At 46.9% G+C, this 18,122-nt stretch overlaps 1 protein-coding gene across 1 annotated transcript; it reads left to right on the forward strand.

Moving 5' to 3' along the window:
• Positions 1 to 1,204: 1,204 nt before the first annotated feature.
• On the forward strand, positions 1,205 to 15,491 carry efna1a (ephrin-A1a). Its single transcript, XM_047605852.1, has 5 exons — positions 1,205 to 1,705; positions 12,422 to 12,717; positions 13,452 to 13,517; positions 13,633 to 13,728; positions 13,821 to 15,491. Exons 1-5 carry the CDS (start codon positions 1,608 to 1,610, stop codon positions 13,946 to 13,948), a joined length of 684 nt encoding a protein of 227 aa, XP_047461808.1. The 5' UTR covers positions 1,205 to 1,607; the 3' UTR covers positions 13,949 to 15,491.
• The last annotated feature ends 2,631 nt before the right edge of the window (positions 15,492 to 18,122 follow it).

An 18,122-nucleotide genomic window follows, 5' to 3' on the forward strand; every position in this document is an offset into this window, starting at 1 on the left:
TACATCCCTCATATGTGTGTCTAGAAACAGGTTCTTCATCCAGAATACTTTTTTGTTTTTACTTTTCCCACGTTTACTAATGACACCTTTGAAAGTTGTTACGATGCTAAGCAGGCCCAGAAAATAAAGTGGTAAGTCAAGCAGAAACAGGCCCGTAAAGCCTCTCTGGCAGATGGCTCACCACGCTGAAGAAGCAGCTCGGGGTCCGAAAAAATGAAAATCAGGATTTGCAGTGTGTCAGACAGCACCGAGGTTCAAGTTGAAGCTAAAATCTTTGCGTCTTTGACATTTAAACCTGATTCAAAGCCTTGAAGCTCATAAACAGTTATGGTGGATTTTGTTTTTTTCCTGTGGTAATACTTCACATCTACACTGCCAGATTGACACAAAGATAAGGTCTGCTAATGCCTGTCATTGTACAAAAGGATCATAAGATAAAACACCACCTTCAGTTTGAGAAATCACTATGCAAACAAACCAGATGTTGCCCAACAAGCACTCAAGCATGGGTGGTGTACTGCGGGGAGAGATAAGGTGCTCGGGAGAAAAACTTTGCTTAACATAGTGACTGGAATGGCTGCATAAGCCGATCAGGCATAACATCATGACCAGCTGCCTAATAGTGTGTAGGTCACCCTCCAAAACTGCCGTGCATGCCACAGATATTTCATATCAGTTTGGGACCTAGCCAACATCTTGGCCCAAAAATCTCCCAGCAGATGGTCAATGTTCTCCTGTAAGTGGTTTTAATGTTGTGGCTGATCGGTATAAAACACGGGTTGACACCTGTAAAAGATAGTAATGTATGGCTTTTAATGAGCAGTATGTATTGCTTTTGTTTGCAAGTGAATTAGTGTGTTGAAAGTTTCCAAAAAAACTTTTTTACACATGAGAAAAACAACATTTATGTTTTTCAAAAACAGCAGCTTCTCTTGTGCGATTGTGACCAGCCCTAAAAGCATGGCCTGCTTCCCTCTCTAGATTTATTATAACCATGTAGGAAACGCTTTAAAGGTTAAGCCGCCATATTAGAGCAAGAAAACCATGAAATCAGCAAGATGTGACATTTAATCCTACTGAAAAATGTCATGACTCTTGATAAGGTTACTGTGGACACAGATTCATCTCAGTTGAACTCCATGGGACGGCTTGTGATATAAGAGCTAAATGTTGTGTTGTTAGAGTATGATCAATACACACGTACATGTAGAGAAACCTGCAAAGACCCCCACCGTCCGTCCGTCCGTCGGACAGCCTTCTGATTGGTTGCCACTTGCACACGGGGCGTGGCCTATGGCGGTGGGCGTTTCACAAAACCAGCCTCCACGCAGCTCAACCTTTCATTCACTACGGATTTGTCGAGTTGAATCGGACTCTCCACAGTTGTTGTTTTTTTTTTCATTCTATCTGCGAACCGTATCGTTTATTTCTTTCTTATTAACCGCATGCGTAAAGTGTTCCTTTGACCGCACTGCCTTCAGTCGCGCAAACGAGCTCTTCGTCGTTAAACTTTTTCCCTTTTTTTTTTCTTTTTTTTCCCCCGTTCATTTTTGCACAACCTACCTGAGTTGTGTTTCCACTCTGCACGCCTCCCACTCCTCCCCGCCATGGATTTGGTTTGGATTTTGGGCGTCGTTGCGAGCGTCTGCGCCTGGTTTGCGTCTGCGGAGCGGCACAGCGTCTACTGGAACAGCACAAACCCAAAGTAAATATCTCTTTAAATTTGTACTATCTAAGTTTCTCCTTACATCAAAGGGAGAGAAAAAATGTTTCTTTTTGGCATTGAATAGAGTTTCAGGCGCAGTCATTACGAGTCATATTCACATGCACATGAATATTTGCTGCTCATGCATATTCAGCGAGCTCGTTGTGATGAATTTGTGATGGCAGCAACTGGCTGCTGTTGTCATGATAATGCAAGACATTTGGGAGTCTCTCTCTCTCTCCTTCTCTCCCTCCCTCCTCCCTCCCCCCTCATCGTGTGCTTTCTGGACTCGAACCTGTTATTATAGCGCTGTTTACCTGTAATTCTTTGTCGAACCTGTTCAGATGTAATCCGCGTGGCAACCTGAGCTGCAGGATTAGTTGCTTGTCACCTATTTATCTTTGTGGATTCACGCACAGGTAGTTTATCAGGCTCATGCTCTGGAGGGAATTAACCCACATTTAGTGTAAATTTTGTAGACAGAGGGCAGCACCGTTTTCATATTGGCACCCATGAGTTTAAACCTCTTCATCATCTCATGCGTGCACGTGTGAATCTTTTCTATAGATTTGTTTGCAGCAAAAAATACATTTTTACTTTTTTTTTTTTTAAAAAAAGTCTCCGTTCTTTCATGTGCTGAAATCTAATAAAGCAGTGCTCAAGTTCTTCCCCTCCCATGGGTCATATATTTTGTGTTGATTTTATAGGCTTGACTCTGTCTCCGTAGGACGTGTTGAAATATCTGTTGCAATATCCTCCCTATCTGACGGAGAGACTCCGTGTGGAGTGGGAGGCTGCTGCATCCCCCTAAATCAAGTGATATCGCATGGGGTTTTTACGTGACTGTCAGGGAGACATAGGGCCGTTCATATTTCAGGTGGTAAGACGAGTAATAATGGTGTGTGACAGAGACAGAGGAGGTAACTCGAGGCCTGCCCAGTAGGTCACTCCGCGGGAGAGAGATGGATTGCTCAAGGAGGAGAAATTGGATCTCGAAATTGTCGGGGGTTAGGGGCCATTTGGAATAAGTGGGGGGTCAATTAGAAGTATGGTTGATGATGGCTGGGGCGAAATGGCCGACGAGAGGGTTGGTTTTTTTTTTCTTTTTGCGCTCCACAAACAAACTTCCACACGCACCCTTACACAAACGCACCCTCTGTCTGACACACATGGACGGGCAAGCGCAAACAGGAGACTCCTGGCACACAGTCACTCAATCACAGCACCTGACGCCAGCGAAATCAATCAGCGTAGGGCTCGAACTCTCCAGTGCGCCAATATCCAAATCTTCACCCACAAGCTAAACCACCCCCCCTCCTCCTCCTGATCTCCCCTGTGGTTAAAACTGCAGCATTTACTGTTCTCAGAAAAGTCCATAATTACAGCGACAAAGGCTTTTCACTGAAAATGAGGATGAAGTCCCAGATGGAAGGGCGTTTTGTTGTGTCCCCGCAGTGCAATGACAGCGATCGCTCTCGTATATATATACTGGTAATCCTTCCTTTTTGCACTTGCTATCTTTTTTCCAGATGACCGTGCTAAATCTCTGCCTTTGGCTGCTCTTAATCCCGCATTCATAGAAAAAGCACGGGTTTCTGAGATGTTTTCATTTGGTACTTTTCATCACTCCCAGAAATCTCTGCTCCCATTTGACCCGATACTTGATACGGTGTGACCGATGTCCACCTTGACCTCCTGAGATGTGTTTTCCTCTTATTGAGGAGGAGATGGAGGGGAATGGTGGGGGTCTGGATTAATATTGTTCCATCACATTGGTCAGGAAGCTGCCGTTAATCAAATTGATCTCAGATTGATCGCTTCGGTCCATGTGGTAGAGGCTCATTTCCTCTTTCTCTGTGTGTTTTGTTGAGGGATTTAGCAACACACTCGCTCATACATATACATGCACAGCTTCCCTGCTCAACTCTAATTTCAGCATGTGCGCGAACACGCCTTGGGGCCCGCAGACTTTGTATCTGCCTGCGCTTTACCGACTACTTTGTCTGTTTCCGACGCAGCGTGCATCCGAGCGCTTTCTGACCTTCTGCTTGTTGCTTTAGCTCCAACCTTTGTTTCTGATTAGTAACAGCTTAATCACCGGCGAGATTCCCAGAAAGAGGCACATCGGTGTTCCCAGTCGGCTTCAGTCCCTGCATGCCAGTGCATTTTTTTTTTGTTAAGGGAGTGTCTGCGTATGAGCTCACTCACATACACAGCATCACCGGATTCAAGTGACTCACGCAGTCTCATACACATTAACCCAGTCGCACACGCACGCACACACACACACACACACACACACACACACACACACACACACACACATAGCTGTGACTGATGTTAACATGGTCCCAGGAGTCCTCTGGACTCTACAACTCGAATGTGAGGCAATAATCTGCTCTTTCACTGCTTCTTTCTCCCTTCTCTGCTTTTTTTCCCTGCTAAGAGAGCATGAGTGGACCTCCAGCACCTCCACCTCCCCTCCTCCTCCTCCCCCTCTTCTGCTTTGTACCTGTCTCTCCCTCTCTCCAGCACCTCCCTCCCCCTCTTCTTGGCCAGGTTCCCTTTTCAGCTTGGTTCTGTGGTCTCCAGCCCTGTGCGTCTGTTAACTGTTTCATGGCTCGCTCGTTCACATCTGTTTGAGCAAACTTGTTCCCGCATCTCTGTCATCTCCCCTTTTCCGTCGCCTATCGCGACACATGTTCGAGCTAATCCGCCCTGATTCTGTTTTGATTTTTCCTTTCTGATGAGCTTGTTTGATTTTGATGAAACCGCAAGCGTCTCCGGGGTTGTTTTTTAGCTTAACGCAGCCCGGCTTTAGTTCATTTAACTGAATATGCTTTTGTGCCGCGCTGGCTCAAACAGGGAGTGATTTAAGGTATGTTTCACCCACACGAAGGATTTTTCTTGGTATTTATCCAGTCAATGTGGCTGTTTTGTGATGTGCCCCATACAAATTGGGGGAATGGTCTTCACGGTGGGCCACAGAAAGAGAATAGTAACTGGTGTGACCGATCGGGGGTCGGAGTTCGCCATGTGATGAAGTGGCACGGCCTCTATCAGTCTGTCAGTCATCCTGTCACGGCGGTGGTCCCTGAATACTGGCTGCCACTCAGGCCAGCCTCTCTTCACACGGCCGTGGCTCTGCCTCTGGGAAACTTTCTTTCTCCCCCCCCCCACCTCCTGTTTTTTGAGTCCCCTTCGCTCCTTCACCAGCTTTTATCTCAACTTTACAAGCTGTCCCTTTTCAGTCTATTATTTCCTCACCTCCAACTCCGGGTCTCAGAGAAGGGAGAAAGAAGGGAAGCATGCTAAGAGGTGTGGAATTTTTTTATCGTTCTTGGCACCCATGGCGATCCGTCACAAGGCACTTTGCCCTTTTCTTCACGCCTTTTCCCCCCTTCACTCCCTCCTTTAACGCTTCCTCCTTCTGCCTCCTCATGAAAAGCTTCTCCAATCTTCCCAGCAAACCTTCTTTATTTTACTTTTTTTATTTTTTTTACCATCTTCCCGAGATTTTCACATGCCCGTCCCCTCTTGAGTGTCTCGCTGAGGCCTTGGAAGTGGCAGAGCCCCCATCAGAGCCAATTAACGGAATGAGGAAATATATGAAACAAGTGTACAAGTTGTACCGCTTGTCCCTCATACATGTGCAACGCGAGACATGATAGATAAGACATCAGCGGGTGTGATTAGTTGGGTGCAGTAGATAAGGGATTTTTGCAGTTTCCAAGTAATCTGACCCAATGCCACTTTCTTCGAAAAATATCCAGGTTTCCCACTTCGCTTCCTAATCCGGGCTCGGCTTTTAAAACCCTGCCACAAATTCCCTACCTTCATTTGGTCAGGAGTCCCTTCAGAAACATTCCTACGTCTGTCTCCACATTTCTCTTAAACCGTCCGCCCCCCCCTCCCCGCCACCCCACTCTTAATCTGACCCGCTAATCTGTCTGGTGAATTAAATCTGGGGAAAATACTCTGAGAGATTGTCCAGAGGAATGTAATCGCTTCTTATAGGCTCAGCGATCACTGGGGTTTGTTGACATATCCTATCTTTACTGTCTGCAACCCTAAGAACACTGTACCTCTGTGACCATATTAATTTTTTCTCTTCCAAAATCAGATTTTCTCCCTCGTTCAATATTCCCACTTGTTCTTGTCGGAGGCAGTAAGGGCCTGTTTTATTGACTGCACTAGATAGTGAATCAGGGCAAAGGTCTCAACTTCCCACAGGCGTGCTGTCGGTGTTACCGAAGTCTGCACGCTGTCTGCTGTGTGTCTCCTGTGAGCTGCTGCGCTTCCTGGTTACAGCTTTTCCCGGGAAAACAGCGTATCCTGTCCACACAATAAACAATACATTTCTCACACAGCAACACACGCGAGGCGGTAAAAGTGTGGACGCGGGAGTTGATTGAATTTCCCAGGCTCGTACGAGAAATTAATACTCTGGAAGGGCGAAGGCGCGGAGATTAGCGGTGATTAATTGTTTTTCGAGTGGCTGGCTTTAATGGTGACTCGGGGGCCGCCCACTGTGCCTGCCCCACTGTCAAATCTCTGTACGTCTCCATTGCGGATGCTCCTCTGATTTGTGTCATCCCGGTCGAACCCGCCACAAGTTTCTTTGCCCCCTGCCCATACTTTTTGCCTCCCCTTTATCTACACAGCAGACTTCCCCTGATCTTTCCCACTATGCTCCTCCACTCTGTGCTACCTTCCAAGTGTTTGGTCCTGCGCAAAAGTCACAGAGCGGAAGAAAGGCTCTATTAGTACACAGATTTATGGACAAGTTAACGTTTCTGTTTTTCGCCCTAATGTGTGAGCCAGAGATAGTGTGTACGTTTGTCCCCCAGACTTGTTTGTCAGGTCTTGGTGACATTCACTGTATATGTGTCTGTATGAGGAAGAATTAGTCTGCAAGAGTCAGATATTATCTATCAAATGTTCCATTGTGTTTGTTTTGTTGCGTAAATACGGGCTATTGTGTAACTTTTGTTTTTTTTCTTCCCTCCTTTTGTCCTGTTTGTTGAAAGTCAAGATGTTGGTGTAGCAACATGTCAGCAACACGGCAATTGCTGTCACCCCTTGAGGCCAAGTTGTATTACTACCGGTAAACCACTGTCCCCCCCCCCGGGAGGGGAGGTACTGCAGCGGGGTTGCAAAATCTTTGGTTGATTAGACATTTTTCATATAAACATATATTTAAATACACATTAACATGAAACCAACACAGTTTAGTAAAGGGATAAATGGAGGCAGAAGATGTTATCGTTCAGTCAGCGACTCTCTCACAGTGCGTCACGCTACACCTGTCAATCTAAGCCTCCTGTACACAGTAGGCCCCGCCCCTATCGCTGCTGAGCCAATCACAAGGCAGCATATTACACGCTGACTCTGTCAGGTTCCCCGGCAATTGCACGAGAGCCTATTCAGCCCCCAGGTGAAATCCTAGAACAATGCTGCAATATTAGCAGAAGAGAAGCTAACAGTGCAGCGCTATATATATACATATGTGAATATATGAACCCATGTATTAGTTTTACAGCTTAACATTAATGCAAAATGTTAATAATAATGTATATTTATAAGTATGTAAGTAGGTAGGAGATCCCTACTGCATCTCTCCGACAGTTTGGGGTTCCTTGAAAAAACTTTGAAGACCCCTGTACTGCTAGATGTCAGTAAGCAAAGGGTGCCACTAAATCCGAAAAGTCTTTTTTTTTTAACAAATGTAGCCCTGGACAAAGTTAATCCCCGCCAGAATTAATTAAGCTACATTCCAAGATCGTGTTTGCAGCAAGAAAATAATAATACTGAGTACCTTCTTTGGAGAGCAAACCAGCAAAATCGATCTTCTTGTACAGATATTTGCCTCCTGGGAAATGTAATGTCAGTGGTGACCTTTCTGCTCTAGGCCGTTACAAGATACAAATGGCTCAGGGGGAGGCTTGAGACAGTCGGAAAGAGCATACGTATTAATCTAACCCGCCTTAGTGCAGTAGAGTCGGCCAGTTATTCCTCTGCTGGACTTAAAGTTTTGTCATTTTGCGGTATGGCTAAACGAGTCGGGGCAGTTCAGCCAATGACGCCAGCTGAATGACCAGTGACAAAGGCTGGACGACGGACAAGGGAAAGCTGATGGAGATGGATGGCGAAAAGTCACATGGTGCGAAGAATGAAAGGCTGGAATATTATGTTAATGGGGAGGAGCCGAATGAGTTGGACCATATTTGTTTCTATGGTGACGCCCGGCGTCGCCCGCAACGCATTGTGCTTGGCTCGGCAAACGGCGGGTCAGGGAGTCGCATATTTGGAATGCCACCAGGACAGGTCGTGATTGGCTCGGCAAGTCTGGGTGGGGGGAAGGACTGAGTTGACACGAGGATCTGGTTTGCTTATTGAGTGATGAAAGACGGACAGGGAGTGGGAGGGGACGGCCGGCGTTGATTGATGAATACATAGACGGATGAAACAAGAAGAAGAATTCGTGCAATAACATCAAACATTCCTGCTGAACTGAGCTCGTGGTGCGTCCCTAAAAGGCTTCACCTTTCCCCCGGTGCGGCGCCTCTGCTTTGCAAAGTCATGAGGTTTTTGCAGATTTATCCAGCTCCCTTGAGTCCAGTGACTTTCATTATTCCATTAACACCTCCCAGCTACAGACACACTTACACGCACAGGCACACACATATACATACACAGTCTCTTTTGAACCCTGTGTAAAGGAGTAATACCCCTTCTCAATGTGAGAACAATGCAGGTGGAGAAAAATAAAGCTCCACCCTGCCTGTCTCACCCATTACTCTGTCCCCAACCGTCAGCCCCTGCTCTGGGCCTCGTCGTCCACCCTAAGCCCCTGTATTAAGCAGGGTCTGGTGCTGGTGAATGGACCCCAGCTCAGCCTCTGCTCCACCCAGTAATCCAGGCTTGGACGAGCCGATTAGGCGGTTCCCCGCATTCAGGTTCATTCATCCGTGACGTTGACCAGTCAACTTTTGGGTCACATTTGTGGCATGTATACAGCTTCGGGAGGAAGACGATCGCTCTTGTTTTAGGGTGACAGGTTATGCCGATTGTCCGACCTTTGATCCGCATCCCTTTAGCCTCAGAGGTCCGGCATTCCGCAAGGGTGATAAAGAGTAGAGATGAGAGGGTGATGGATGGATGAAAGGAGGGTACGGAGGTGGAGGAGAAGAAAGCAAAACGCCGGCCAGGGAGAGATTAAAGAAAAGAGATTAGACTCTTACTACCGAAGAGCCTCCCAATAAATCAGGAATTCCTTCTTAGGAAAAGAGGGAGAGTGGTCAGGAACGGTTTGTAGTGTTTTCTTTTTTTGTTTGTTTTTTTTTAAGCCAGATGTTGCGCTCATACATTTTGACCACTTGACATTCCCGTGCTGCTATCATTGCTGCTCATTACTGCCGTGCGTTATCCACCTTATCGTGGCTGAAACCCTCCCAGATTCCTCAGGGCCTGAGGGAGGCAACAGATACGCACCTACCGAGACATAAACAATCGGCTGAAGATATCAGGCCGAGGAACACACACACGCGCACAGTCCACGGTGCACATCTGCCGCGGCCTCAACGATGTATGCTGTGGTGCCGTTTGCCAAAGCCTCAAGCTTCGCTGTCGTCCAAAGACAGCATCCGGGGGTAAACAATGGGGGTGAGTGTGGACATTATTGACACAGAGGGAGAAACAGTCTGGGAGAGGGAAAGAACAAAGGACTCACACTGGGGGAGAGTGAAAGAGAGTGAATTATGTCCGTTAAAGTGAATGCGGCATGATTTGACTTTGTTAGCTAAACTTTTTTTTTTTTCACGCCGAGGCCAAAGCCCTCTCTCTTTGAAGCGCGTTAACTCCAATCGGATAATTAAGCTGATGATGCGGGACGTTTCAATGCTGAGGCGTTAGAGGGGGGAACAAAAGGCAGCGGGATAATTAAAAGTATTTGCCATTAATAAAAGGCGGTAGCCAGGCTCCCCCCCCCGGTGCGTATTCAGCAAATGCTCCCCCCGCTAAGCGAGGCACTCCATCAGCACGAACGGGCACCGTATGAAATGGTGGCATTGATGAAGCAACTGTAGCACTCGCGTAGAAACACTTACTCAGAGGAAACTTCAAAAGCCGTTCCCAACTCGAGCCCTTTGACCCGCCCCCCTCCCTTACCCACGCCTATTCATGTTCCCTGCCCACCCCCTCCCTCCAGCCTGATCCTAAAGGGGCTGGGAAGTGGGGAGCAGGAGGGCATAATTACCCCCCTCCGGGGCAACTTTAATACCCCTTTTTGTGTTTTAATTGCGCCCCCACCCCATCCCCTCCACCCCCCTTTTGATGAACACATTGGGACCATACCACGACCAGTTTGCAATCAGGCCTCGGGGGAGGGGGGGGCTTGGGGCGCGGGGAGTTTGTTTGTGTGCGTCTTCGGTGTTTGCAGGGGCCATGATAGCTCTGCCGGGCTAAAGCAGACAACGGTGTTTGCTCAATAGTGTTATCGATTCGACTGGAATTGAAAGTGGCAGGGGGAAAAAAACACTTTAGCTCCAATCTGGTAAACAGAGCGTGGCAGGCAAACTGGAGATAAGCACTAAGCTGTCTGGACCGCGGCAAAACGATAATTATTGTTCTACCCCATGAAAGTTGGCTGAAACACACTGTTATTAGCACGGTTAGATGGAGGCTTCGTCGGTACACCAAAAAGATGCTTGTTTTCTGACGGGGGCCTGTGTTGCTGGCTTATCTGGTCATCACTATTGAGGGAATGCAGTGAGGCAGAGAGGAGTAAAAGGATGGGGGAAGGGGGCCGGTCGGGGGAAGCAGGAGTCAGGGCCACTGCAGTTTGGAGCCACTGCGTCTGTCCTTCTACCAGGGGGTGCCAGGGAGACCCCTGGCAACAAACAACAACACCAGCTAAAGAGCGACCGGGGCCCCGCGTCTGTTTCGCTTTGATCGTTAGTCACACATATGGGCCCTGTCGAACGAACACAGACTCCCCCCAAATGCTACTTGTTGCATTCGGAGGGTTTTATGAGAAATGTCAGAGTTCCCAAAGAAAAATCTACTTATAGAAAGAAGTGTCTTGAGTGGAGAGTTTTGCCTCACGCTAAAGGTGTCAGCTTAACACCCGGCAGGCTTTAGAGAACTCATAACTCCTTGAGATGTGTAGATCTGATTAAGTAGCAGTCACTTGGACGGCTCATTTTTTCTTTTTCTTTTCTTTTTTCTTTTGGGAGGAGCTGTTGAAAGACCGACGAACGACTTGCATATTGATTACAAGAGCAACAGAACCCTATATTAGATACACATTCTCCTCGTGTGTTGTGAAAATATTTAAAGTCTGTCAAATTTCATCCATTCTCGGGGAACACCCGCTGATCCAGAACAGTAGGAGACGGTAAACTGATCTGGCATCGCTTTGGGAGCACAGTACCAGGGGAGGACATGTGTGTCTGTCTTGTCTCTGTGTGTGTCTGTGTCTGTGTGTGTCTGTGTGGGGATTCAGTGGGTGCGAATAGTAGGTAGCAACAGCTTTAGGTTGTTGATAGATGGGAATTACTGGGAAGTGTGTGTGACTTTATGTGTGTTTCTAGCGGTCAGCTACCGCTCCTGGCTGGTGATAGATGGCTTTGGCCGAGGAGAGAGCATTAGCCGTGAGCCGCCCCAGGAGCACTCACTCAGTTAGGGAGGAAGGGGGCGAGAGCCGAAATACAATTCCCTGGAGATAAACTCATAATATCTCTGGAAGTGAATCTGGAAGGGGGAAAGAATCATGGACAGTTGAGATAAAGTCAATTTAAAATAATGCTAAGCTGGTATCTAACTTGTCAAAACTTTTGGTAATAATTGGATTGTTTATGCGTGGCCATTTAAAGTACTCCTTTTGCACCAGTGCTCCTTGAGCCGCGTCCAAGAGGAGAGGGTGTAAGTTTAGTTTACTTAAAGAGCATCGTAAAGAGGGCGGAGGAGCGAAGGGAGGAATGGAAGGGAGGCCTGCAGACAGTCTGACTGTCTCTCTCTGTGTTTGTAATGAGAGGGAGTGTGGTGGAAGACAGTTACAGACTGTCACCAGACTCGTGTTGTATGTGCGCCCGTCTATCTGACGCTAATGAAAGGGTTAAAACACTCATATACATATATATATGTCCTTTATTTTTAACCTTGCCTGACTCTCTTTTAAACTCAGGTGTATTTCTGCTTCGCTCGAGGTGAATTCGGTCATTATGCATTCTGCTGCTCTTGTCTGTGTGGGTGCGTGTCGCCCTGCAGATGTCGATACTCATCTCCCGTCTTGACGGGCTAACTGACTGCTAATGTTTCTCTGTAAACATCATTCCAATCCCGGGGGACGCCAGATCAATGTGCACTCGGAGCTAACTCGCAGCGCAGCAGCGCGCCGCGGCAGCTACTCCGACCGCACGTTCATCCATATTTATGCGCATGTTCTCTGCAGATCGCTTTTTCTCTCATTGCGCCTTCCCCTCTTCATTCCACTTCAGCGCACACACAAATTTTCTCGCGCAAACAACCTCTCTATCTCCCTTTTCCGGGCCTCTCAGCCGCTCCTCTGATTTCCCTGTCGTACGCCGGCGTGTAGCCAATCGATATATAATCACAGGTTTTGAGGCTTGTATTTATTACTGCTCCACTGCTATAACCACAGTTATCAGTCTCCCGCCACGTGCCTAACCTCCCTCCTCTGCTTCTCCGCTGCAGGTTTCTAGGGCACAACTACGCCGTAGAGGTGAGGCTCAACGACTACTTGGACATCGTCTGCCCCCATTACCCTCAGGGTGAGAAGGCCATGCTGGACGCCGAGCGATACGTGCTCTACATGGTGGAGCGCGAGGACTACGAGTCTTGCAAGCCCCAGTCGTACGACCAGATGCGCTGGGAGTGCGGCCACCCCTTCGCGCCTCACGCTCCTGAGAAGTTCTCCGAAAAGTTCCAGCGCTTCACGCCGTTCACGCTGGGAAAGGAGTTTCGCCAAGGAGAAAGCTACTATTATATCTGTAAGTGTCACTCTGACTTTATTTAACACCCGTCTAGGGAATTAGGGAATTAAGGGGACGTCATTAGCTTTTCAGTCTATTGATCAGCAAAGCAAGTTATCCCACAGCAAACACGAACATCTGCGCCAGATTTAATGGCAACCCATGCGATAGTTATGGAGATATTTCAGTCATATACTCAAGTGTTAACTTTGTGGTTGCCTTACTGGAAGAGCTAACCAGAGCTTAACTAGAACTCACTGTGATTCATCGCGTGTAATTGCTGCCACGGCTGAAAGTCCCTTTCACAAAAAAGTGCGAGCAGGGGAAGTTTTCGATGCGTATTTGTGCACCAGCCGCGACGCGCTGGAGCTCTCCGGTTGGCCACCCCTGCCGAGCTCGACGCGTGCGTAAACCGGGGGCGTCGGCTCAGCTCGCCAAGTTTGCGGAACGCTACCCCTGCTAGAATGTGACCACACGGGCACAAGCAATGTTGTCACCCTGACCGCGGTTGTAATTAGATAAACGGCGGGACAAGACACACTTTGCCCGGTCGCAGATGGCCTCCTAAGGATTTGTCCCTGCGTCTTCCTGTTGCCAAGTATTTGTGTGTGTGTGTGTGTGTGTGTGTGTGTGTGTGTGTGTGTGTGTGTTTATATGCGCCCATGCATGAAGGTGGATTAAGGGGTCAGAAGAGGATAAGTGCATTAGTTAGGATGTTAACGCCTGTGATGTTTCTTTCCTCTTCCCTGCAGCCAAACCTTTGCACCACCATGGCCAGGAGTGCCTCAGGCTCAGGGTGGACGTCGTAGCCGCCGATGGTGAGTTTAACCACACACCTGCATGAAAAGAGACCGTCGCAATCACCTGGAATGGCCCTGTTAGGCTATTGCAAGACATGAGCGGAGTGATTGATGGCTTTTTTTTTTCTCTCAGGCTCTCAAGAGGCCAGAGTGGCCAAGGGAGGCACGGGTGGGGCTGAAGTCGGAGCTGGAGGAGGGGTTCACAACCCGTCCAACAGACTGCCTGCAGGTATGTTGACCAATCGTGCCTCCTTTCGAGCAATGCAGGGATATTCAAGATTGCGGCGCTAACGTGTGTCCTCTTTGTGTCCCGTCATAAAGCGGACGACCCGGTGGTAATCCTGCCAGACGTCCAGAAGAGCGTACGGACGAACTCCGCGGCGGCAGCCACGTCCCTCTCAATCCTCTCACTGCTAGTGCCCTTCTCATTACTGCTGCTGCTGCATTGAGAGCGCACCAGAGAGGAGTTCTGTTGGGAGACGCTTTTCTTTCAGGGACTACAATGAAGACGGTCCGTGGGGTTCGGAAAACCACTGACTCAGAAATCGATGCCCAGTGCTGGCCACAGGGAGAGACTTTTGGAGCTGGAAAAAGTACACACGGACTCGATTGCACAACACGTGCTGAGTAACGTTGAGGATTTGAGACAAGCAATTTTGCTTTGTCTTATTTTTCGGAAGATTTTTTATTTTTTTTTGTGTGTGTGTGTGTGCGTTTTTGAAAGACAAAGCTCTCCTTGATTGGTTGAAACCTCTTTGGAGGACATCCCTACGAGAAAATATGAAGAAACCGAGGAGGAACGTAAAATGGCTGAAGAACAATCAGAAGCAGAGGCACCAATGCAACCATATTTGGACTTCGTGTTCCGATGAAATTAATCGGCGTTTAAAGAAAAACGATTCTCCGACCGTTTGAGCCAAAGATCAATCATCTCTCCGACTTGTACACTATTCCACCCTTGAGTATCGTGTACTATTTCTTGTATTGTTATTGTAATGGTATTGAGTGACATTAATGTCCCAAGTGATTACTTTCTCTAAATGTAGCATTGACAGACACGGGAGCTGTTCTCATGATAACCATTCCTTTGCAGACCATGTGCTTATATACTGTAGCACTACAACAGACACACTACAGACACACTCCACCGCAGTACCACACACATGAGAAATGAATTATGTTACGTGTACATTCTGTGAAGATAATTTATGACATTTGCAGCTGAGAAGTTTTACTGTATATACCATGTGCTCGCGAGATGAAATGTTTACTGTTGGCGGAGGAGAGGGCTTTTCCCTCCCTCTCCCGGAGGTAGGAGCCGCGTGAAAGACGTGTGTGTTGAACAGACTGCGTGTGAGCTGTCGAGCGTTTGATTGAAAGAGTGTTGAGACGAAAATGTTTTGGAGGTTGTTGTTTTTTTTGTTTTTTTTTTCTGCCAAAAGCGAACACTGAGATGTTGTGTGTAGCGCAGAGAGGCTGGACTTCTCTGTTTTGTCCGATCTTGCCCCTGTATCGGTTCGACAGTGCGACACAAAGAGACGGTGACGTCTCTTTGACGGTGCAGGACTCAACCCTGTGTGCCATGGTGCTTTTTTTTTCCATCATGTTGAAAACAAACTTCTCAACCTCTTTTTTTTTTTTTTCTTTTCTTTTTATTTGTTAATCGTTAGAAAATGTTATAGTCACCGGTTCACAGCAGACAAAACGACACAGCATCAAACCGTGTTGCCAAGCACATCTTCACCCGACAGGCTGGCTTGATCAACAAAGCACAACAGTGTATGACTACCATTGAAGTCGATCCTTTTTTTTAAAAAAAGAAAAAAAAGAAAAGAAAATCTGAATGGTTGCCTAATTTTGTACATGTGTAAGTAAGAAGTGTATAATATGTATATATTATATATATATAGATTATATAAAAACCTGTTTGATAAATATGATAAATGTGAAAGATTTTCATGTGAAATAAAAAAAGATATTTTTGGAAAAGTAGAGGAGCTTTTGTCTGGTTATTCTGAGCGAGTCCTAGAAAAACAGTTACCTAATCACAAATGCCATCAGTAACTTTATATTTGACGTCAACCTCAAGCCTATTGTGGTCGAAGTCGCATCATTAGGTCCAAATATTAACGTCTTCAGATCTTTGATTTGTGACCACATATCTTTAATTATTTATTTAGGCACACTGAAATCCACTTTTCATGTCACCACCACAATAACAAGCAGGAGTAAACCGTTAAAACACAAAATTATAAATCGGCTGTGGACGCCACCTCATCACCATCCAAACAGAGACCTGTAAAGTACACCCGGTGCAACACAATGCCACAAACCCGTTACAGACCGACCTTAACAGGTAGTTGTTCAGCTGCTCGCCCTGTTAGGAGATGCTATTGCTGCATGTACCAGACTTCCGTAAGGTCCTGTACCAAAAAGCTCACATGAAGTGGATGTGCTACTGTGCTACGTGCAGTAACTCTTGAAAATGAATGGTATTCACACAGGTCTCCCTTGTGCCTTCAAAACAATCTTGGCTCATCAGAGAATGGACGTGGGCCTTCTGAGGGTGTCTACTGTTAGTGGGGGCCTTTGGGTCCGATGGTTTGAGGGAAGAGGTCTCTGTGGATCAGGCTTGTTTCAGTGCATCCTGCAGATATTTGATCAGTTTGGGATCTAGTGAATGTGGAGGCCAGGTCAACACCTTGTGCTGTTCTTGGAGTTTCTCCTAAAAAGTTTTTGTGTGTGCGTCAGGGTCAGGCTGCCTCCTACTGGGGATGGCTGCTGCCATCAAGGAGCGCCGTCGCTATGGGGTGGGGGTACCTGTCTAAGTAACATCCACACAAATGCCAGCTCCAAAAGTTTCCCAGCAGAACACTGAATCGTCACAAGACGCTCAACGTCATTCACTTCTCCTGTGGTTTTAAAGTTGTGGCTGATCGGTGTGTGTCGACTCCTCGTGCCCCATTAGAAAACCACATTACCACATTTTGGAGAAAGTTGTAGTGACTTGAAGCTTTCTCCCCGAGTGAACTCCTTTCCCCGGAGTAAGTGTACAGAACATATTCTCAGCATCCAGCAACAGCACATTAACTTTAGTTAGACTCTTAAAGGGTAATGGGGCACATATTCATATAAACCTTTTAAAGAAAACCAACAATTAAATGTTCACGCATCAACCCAAATGAAAAATCACTTTCCCCTTGGAATTAGGGTGATTTTATTCTAAAAAAGTTTTCAGGAAGCCCAACCCCTCTCTCCTTTTGATTACGCCGGAAAGATCTCCAGCCAGTATCACAGATAATGGCTCGCACGCACTAATGTGACAGGAGGCAGATAGAATCAAGGCCAAGGTGGCCAGATACAGGAAGACTTATAAAGGGAGAGATAAAGGAAGAAACTAGGTGTAGGCTATGTTTATTATAACCATTAGCACAGGCTTTTGTCAGGAGGATTAAGGATCTCGGTGCTATCTTCATTTCAACCTTACGCTGCTTTTCCACACTCACCCCCAGTTTGAACACCTCCTCCTTTCTTCAGCCATGATGGTTTTCTTGAGCCGCATGACAAGCCATTGTTCTCTCCTCCTCCCGACTCCTCCTGTCTCACCCTTCCCAGGGGAGCTTTACGGCCGTGACAGTAAAAACAGCTGTAGCACCAAAAAACTGGTGCCACAGCCTCGCAGCTCCCCGATGTTTTCAAAGAGAAGGCTGTAAATTAAAACTGTCGGACAGGCCCCTTAACCGCCCGACCCCTGGCAGAGGCTCCACTGAGTAGAAGCTCATCCAGGGGAAACAATTCTTTTTATTTACTCGCTCGTTCCACGTACCAGCTTTCAGTAAATGTAAACGGCGAGTGTGAAACCTTTAACGCCGCAGTAAATGTGAAGGTCGGTCAGGGGGAGGGCCAGCACAAACACGGAGCAAAGAGGACAGGGACGAGGTCTTAACAGGCTTTCTGGGAAGAGACATTCGTAGATCGTTCCGAGCAGAAGCCAGGGCACGATGATCAGGTCTTTGCAGGTTGAGATTACAACCAAAGAAGTATATCATTATGTACAGGTATCTTTCTGTACCTGCAGCATCTTCAAAAACTCCCCTAATCATCAAGACAAAAACATGTAATTCAGTTTGGAATAAATCCAAGTTGTATTTTTTATGAAAGCCAGCAGCATGGCTGCAGCAAATAATATTTTGATTAGCATGTCACATTGTTCACATCTACCCAGATGATGGGCTTTTACTCCTTTGATCCTCCTTTTATTTGTGCTTTGGTTTGCAACAAAATCCTGCACAGATTCTTCAGTTCACACTTCTGCAGGAGGCGCAATCTATGGACGTAGCCTACGCCAGTGCCAGCCATTTGGGTCAATATATAATTGTGGGACTTTTTGAGTTCAACGTAGTCGATAGGTATCATAGTTGATCACATTCTGGCTGTTTTCAGGCCCAAAATCAACACATGCATTTTTAAGGAAAGTTATTTATATTGTAGTAACACCGTTGACACGCAATAAATCCATGCTAGACTGATATAACTAAGAAAGAGGAGGAAGAACATACCTAAGAGCAGGTCATGTGACTTGGATTTAACACACTTCCTTGAGAGGTGGAATGTAATGTGCTT

The sequence above is a fragment of the Mugil cephalus genome, chromosome 14, assembly GCF_022458985.1.
Source record: "Mugil cephalus isolate CIBA_MC_2020 chromosome 14, CIBA_Mcephalus_1.1, whole genome shotgun sequence".
NCBI classification, from domain to species: Eukaryota; Metazoa; Chordata; class Actinopteri; order Mugiliformes; family Mugilidae; genus Mugil; species Mugil cephalus.

Excerpts from the sequence above, each read along its gene's own strand:
- efna1a (XM_047605852.1), top strand. The coding sequence starts at position 1,608 with ATGGATTTGGTTTGGATTTTGGGCGTCGTTGCGAGCGTCTGCGCCTGG. Across the intron at positions 1,706-12,421 it reads TGGAACAGCACAAACCCAAA|GTTTCTAGGGCACAACTACG; the intron begins GTAAATATCTCT and ends TCTCCGCTGCAG. Across the intron at positions 12,718-13,451 it reads AGAAAGCTACTATTATATCT|CCAAACCTTTGCACCACCAT; the intron begins GTAAGTGTCACT and ends TCTTCCCTGCAG.